General features: G+C 53.4%; 1 protein-coding gene across 1 annotated transcript in view; it reads left to right on the plus strand.

Moving 5' to 3' along the window:
* The first annotated feature begins 3,585 nt into the window (after nucleotides 1-3,585).
* PNPLA1 (patatin like domain 1, omega-hydroxyceramide transacylase) overlaps nucleotides 3,586-5,461 on the plus strand; it is a 37,975-nt gene continuing 36,099 nt past the window's right edge. Inside the window, exon 1 of the mRNA XM_019667453.1 lies at nucleotides 3,586-3,790. Within this exon, the coding sequence (XP_019522998.1) occupies nucleotides 3,586-3,790 (205 nt within the window). The remainder of the gene's footprint in view (nucleotides 3,791-5,461) is intronic.

Raw genomic sequence — 5,461 nt, forward strand, 5'->3', positions numbered from 1 at the left:
ACTTTTTTAGGGGCTGATGAGTCACATGAGCAGTGTTAACTTAGCTTAAAACACTTTAGAGCATTATAAGCTGTCTTTAAAAATCAAATGTATAAATGTTGGCATGTGTTCCTTCCATGATATCGTCCACTTGAAGTTCTTAGGGCTTTAGATATAATGTCAGGAACAAGGGGAAATGAAATGAACCTTCTCAATTGTTTAACATCGAGGCACAGGACAGGTGAGCGCTGTGGCCCTGTGGTCAGAGGTGCAGAACACTTGGTCAGGGTCAGTACTTGGTGACACGTTAACAGCCCCTATGGGACCTTCTCATCTGCAATCGTGAATTTCTCATTTATTTGTTTGCAGAGAGGCTGTGCTGCACTCACTGTGGTCTCCATTGTCTCTGTCCCCAGAGACCTGAAGAATATATTCTCTCAGCGAAGACTGTGGCCTAATCGACAGCCAGACCTGAGGAGTGGAAACACCAGGGGCCACATTAGGACAAGGCGTTGTCCTTGAAAAGGTGGTGGCCCCCAGGCTTCTCGAGCCCCCGAAGACCATGTCAAGCAAGGTGGGCTTGCCCCCTGTTTCACTGGGAATAGTGGGGTGACCTGGAAGGAGAATATTTGTCCAAAGTTGTCTTCCTTCAACGTGACCCTGTGCCCACCTCCAGCTGTTTACCCTTTTCTGCTGCCTCAATGGCAGGGGTCTCTGTCCCCCTCTCTGGAGTCCCTCCCCTAGCCTCTCCGAGCTCCAATGTCTTGCTGCCATCTCAGAGTCATCTTAAAGTTAACCCTTCCTCCACCCAGTTTCCCCAAGTCAGCAAAAGGCAGCCCCACCCTCCCAGCTTCCAGGCTAAAAAAAACGAGGCATCAGCCGTGACTCATCCTAGCCATCCAAAGAGCCCCCTGGTCCTGAAAGACTCTGCAGCAATGGCTTCATTCATGTGTCTTCCTTCAGGCACCGCCCTGGCCTAGCCACCAGCATCCCTTGCCCTCCAGCCCTGGTCTCATTGCCCTTTCAGGACTCACTTGCCTGAGTTCTTCCAGCTCCTCTGGAATGTGGAAAATGAATAAGGACTTCCTCTCCGACCCCTCCTTCCTGTTCCACTCTATCTCCCCGATCCATCTATTCCGGAAGCCTTGGCCCTTACTTCCCTTTAATAATAATAGACATACCACATGCCAGGCATTGTACAGTCATATCTTTAACCTTTACAGCTTCTGTGCAGCATAGGTATTATTGTCCCTTTTATAGATGAGGAAAACTGAGGTCTGGAGAGGTTACACTGGTCACGTTGCCTGTAAATAACAGAGCTGGGATTCAACCCATGTCTGTCCGATCCAAAGCCCTTCCTCCGGGGTAACCGCCCACCGTCACGCCCATGCCCTCCTCTGTAAGCAGCTTGCACCGTTCCTTGCCACGGTACCCTCCCTCTTACCCACAGCTTCTTGGAATCCCCTAACCCACAGCTCTATTGCAGAGCTTCACTGATGATTCCAGCCCACACTGCTCACCCTCGTCTCTCAACTTTTCTGGCAGGAATCTCAGCCCTGCACAATCTGGCACTTAATCATAGACTGCCTTGTCTGGCTCTCTGGCTATTTCACATCTGCTTATCTTGCCCCCAAGAAGCCTGGAAGTGTCTGAGTTACGGGAGAGGCTGCCACTCACAGCAGTCCCCAAGGGCCCCCAACACAGAGCTAGGTGCACACTCAGTGTAGCTGACCTGGTTTCCCAGGAAGGAGGCAGGTTCTCAACGCTCCAAAAGCTGAGTGGGCTCCACCCTGGCACTCCCCATCCTCTGTCCCCATGGTAAGCCTCAAATCTCTGCATGCATGTGTGTACACACACACACACACAAACACACACACGCACACACACACATTTTCTCTGTTACACACATATTTAATCCCTCTTTTCACAGGGAGGCATTCTATACCTGGAACGACCTAACCAAAAGACAGAACTCCTTCCTACCTGCATACTGGACATTGCCCACATTGTGGAATTCCAGTATGGATCAGTGAGGCCAGCAGAATTGGTGGAGCTCCCTGGGAAGGGTGAGGCATTGGTATTACATCCTAACAGAGTCTGGAGCTGCACTGGCCACTGGGCAGGGGTTTGGCGTCTCGATTCTAATTCTGGTCCTGCCTCCGGATGGTCTGGGGTAGGGGAAGAAACGCGATGTTGCCATTTCGATGTGAAGTTTGGGCCGGCCGAGTGGCTCAGTTGGTTAAGAGCTCACTTAAGAGTTTGAGCTCTAAGCAACAATGGTTCGAGTCCAGCCCGAGCTGAGCAGCCACTGAGCTACCAACAGGTAGCAGGATGGCTCAGCTAAAAAAAAAAAATACCTCGATGTGAAGTTTGTAGGCTGTGAGAAAGAGCCTTTTCTCCAGGATCACACCACACAGCTCAAGAGGGGGGTGATCGGTGTGCCCCCGGAGCTATCCTGGTCTCCCTGCACCACCTCCCTACCCACTGGGCTCTAAAACATCTCTGCCCTGATCCTGTGCCCCGACACCTGGTTTCCCAAGCTGATTCATTCTTGGGGTTAAATAGTGCTATCTCAAACTTCTAATTTTAAGGTGGGAAGAACATACAACATGAAGCCCTAAACACTTAGAATGATCTAGATTTCAGATGGATTTCTTCCCAGACACGTAGGACACAGCATGAAGGGGTTTGGGGTTTGGTGAGGGGGCACTTGACTCAGGGTCGATGGGTCAGTGAAGGGCCAGGGAGAAAAGATGGTGAGGATGGAGAGGAGGTGGTGGGTGGGGTCCCTGCAGCCAAACTTGTCTTCCTTTATAATTGTGCTTGCGGCCAGTCCTAACATGTGAACAAACAAGTGAATAAGCAAAGGGAGCTTATGTAAGAAGGACAAATTAAAACAGTGGTGCAACACACCACACATACCTCACAGAACCTGGAGAAGGAGCCCAGGAAGGGGCGAAACTGCAGGGGGCATAGGTGGTGGGAGTGTGTCTCCTTCAAACACCAGAGCCAATCTGCCAGCCCTGCCATTGCAGGGAAGGACGCGACCTCCTGGAGGGAGGCCAGCATTTAATTCCTTTACTGCCAAGGTGCGTCAGGGAGACAGGCACCCTCTGATAACCATCGGCGGAAGTTTTGCAACTCGATGTGTGAAGTTTTCTGGGCTGAGGGCTGAGCAGTACCTGCCTTTTTGGGCTGGACCCTGCATGGCATCCGCGAATGCTTCTAGGTGTACCCAGCATGGGCGGAGGACTGAAGACTCTGTACTGGAGATGAATCTCGCCTCGCAATGAAGCCAGGGGGGCCCTCACAGGACCAGACGCTGCTCACACATCCAGGGGAACTTCTGCACCTTGTCCTGGGCCTGGGGCCCTTTACCAGCCTTTGGGGTTGCCTCCTGGCAGAGCTCAACAGGCCCAGACGCCACCGGCCTGAGCCACCTGTGGGTGGCCCAGCTGAGGGGAAGAGACAGCCACATTCCAGGCTCCTGGCTGGCAAGGAAGTGTGGCAGCAAGTTTCAACAGGAGGACAACCCCAGCTCCAGCAGACCAGCACTGAGGCTGGGGGGTGACTCCTCCTCACCACAGGAGGCCCCAGGCTGAGGAGATGGAAGAACAGGTGTTCAAGGGGGACCCAGACACCCCTCATTCCATCTCTTTCTCGGGCAGCGGCTTCCTGTCCTTCTACCAGGCTGGGGCTGTGGATGCCCTACGGGACCTGGCCCCTCGGATGCTGGAAACAGCTCATCGCTTCGCCGGGACATCGGCAGGCGCCGTGATTGCAGCCCTGGTCATCTGCGGGATCGAGATGGGTAAGGCCATTGTTCTGGGTTTCCTGGGGAGACTCCCAAAGCAGAGCCTCAGGATTGCTTGGGGGTGCTTTTGCGAGCACAGCCAGGCCTTCTGGGCATCAGGAAAGGATGAGGCGGATCAAGTAGGGTGGCGGGAAGCTGCGACGTTTGAGGCTGGTGTCTGCCAGGTCCCTGTCTCTGACACACCCGGTGACTTGGACCCATCTCTCCCTCTCCCTCGATGCTCCTACCTGTGATGCCCTGTGTCCCGGGGGCTGGGTGAAGGAAAGGCAGGGTCTCCCTCAACTATGCTGGACTTGGAAGTTATACCGTGACAGTCAGATGTGGGGGGTGATGTGTTCTCCTGCCTGGGCATCGTCCAAGATGCAGGTATCCTTGGCAAGGGCAACGCTTCACATCGTTGTCACCTTGGTGGGGATGGATCTGTTAGACCTGCTGTCAGGTGGCTCCAGAGGTGAAAGGCGGCGGGAGGGGAAGACACTGGGAAGGATGTGGAATCTCTCGCGTCGCCTTCTGCCCTGCTGGTCCAGGGGCCCCAGAGAGAAGGATGGGGCCACACTGGACCCAGAGGGCAGAAGCGCCATCCCGTGCAGGGGGGCAGACACATTCCTAGCAACCCCAGACAGCAGGCCTGGACCCGGTCCCAGAGAAAGCCCAGCATCCACACGGGGGCCTTGGGCTCATTTGTTCACTTACTGCCCTGCTGCTCTGTGCCAGGCTCTGCTGCAGGCGCTGAGGCTAAAGCCCCTGTCCTCAGGGAGCAGATGTTCTAGGGACAGGAGACACATAACAAATTTCAAACCAGTAACCTTCCAATGTCATGTCAGGAAGCAAGATCTATGAATAAAGTTACAGCAGAAGAGGGTCAGAGAATACAGCAGGGACTATTCTAGAAAGGGTGGTCAGGAAAGCCCTTCTCAGGAGGTGACGTTCAAGCAGAGAAGGAACCATTTGCACACCCTGATTCTACTCTGAGAGGGATGGAGGCCCGGACAGGCTGTGAGGGAGGCAACGTAGTGGGCGGCTGAGAGCACACACTTCACGTGGGGTGGATCCCAGCTCTGCCATTTCACAGTGCCGTCCCGGGCGAATTACCGAATGCTCTGTGCCTCAGCTTCTGTGTCTGTAAAGTGGAGGTTCTACTAGCACCTAATGCCTAGGGAAAGCTACTGTAGATCTAGGCCACTGATGAGCACGGCAGGTAGCTGGGCGGTGAGGGAGGTGACAAGCGACTGGATTCAGGATATACTTTGAAGGTGGAGCCAAAGAGACTTGCTGAAGGGCCAGCTGCAGTGTGTCAGAGGAGGAAGAGGTGCCCAGGGCGCCTTTCTGCCTGGGGGACCTCTGCGCTGGGTGGGAGATCTTTGTCTTTGTTATAAAGAATAATAGTAATGCCCGTTCACTGAGGACGTCTTGTTTGCAAGATAATTTTTCTTTTTAATAAACAGATTTTTCCTCACTGTACAAAATCCAAGCAATGCAAACATAGATTGAGAAAAAACAAAACAAGACCAAAAAAACCTCCATTGACCCTCCAACCCCCTTGTCCCCAATCCTACTCTCCCTCCTGTAGCCAGGGATGAGGGCTCTGCTTGGGTCCTTCTAGGTCTTTTTTTATGCACAGAGTCCTGAGTGAATGTGGCTGTTAATGCTTCAGTCACCCAAAGGACC

The sequence above is a fragment of the Hipposideros armiger genome, unplaced genomic scaffold (assembly GCF_001890085.2).
Source record: "Hipposideros armiger isolate ML-2016 unplaced genomic scaffold, ASM189008v1 scaffold_497, whole genome shotgun sequence".
Taxonomy (NCBI): domain Eukaryota; kingdom Metazoa; phylum Chordata; class Mammalia; order Chiroptera; family Hipposideridae; genus Hipposideros; species Hipposideros armiger.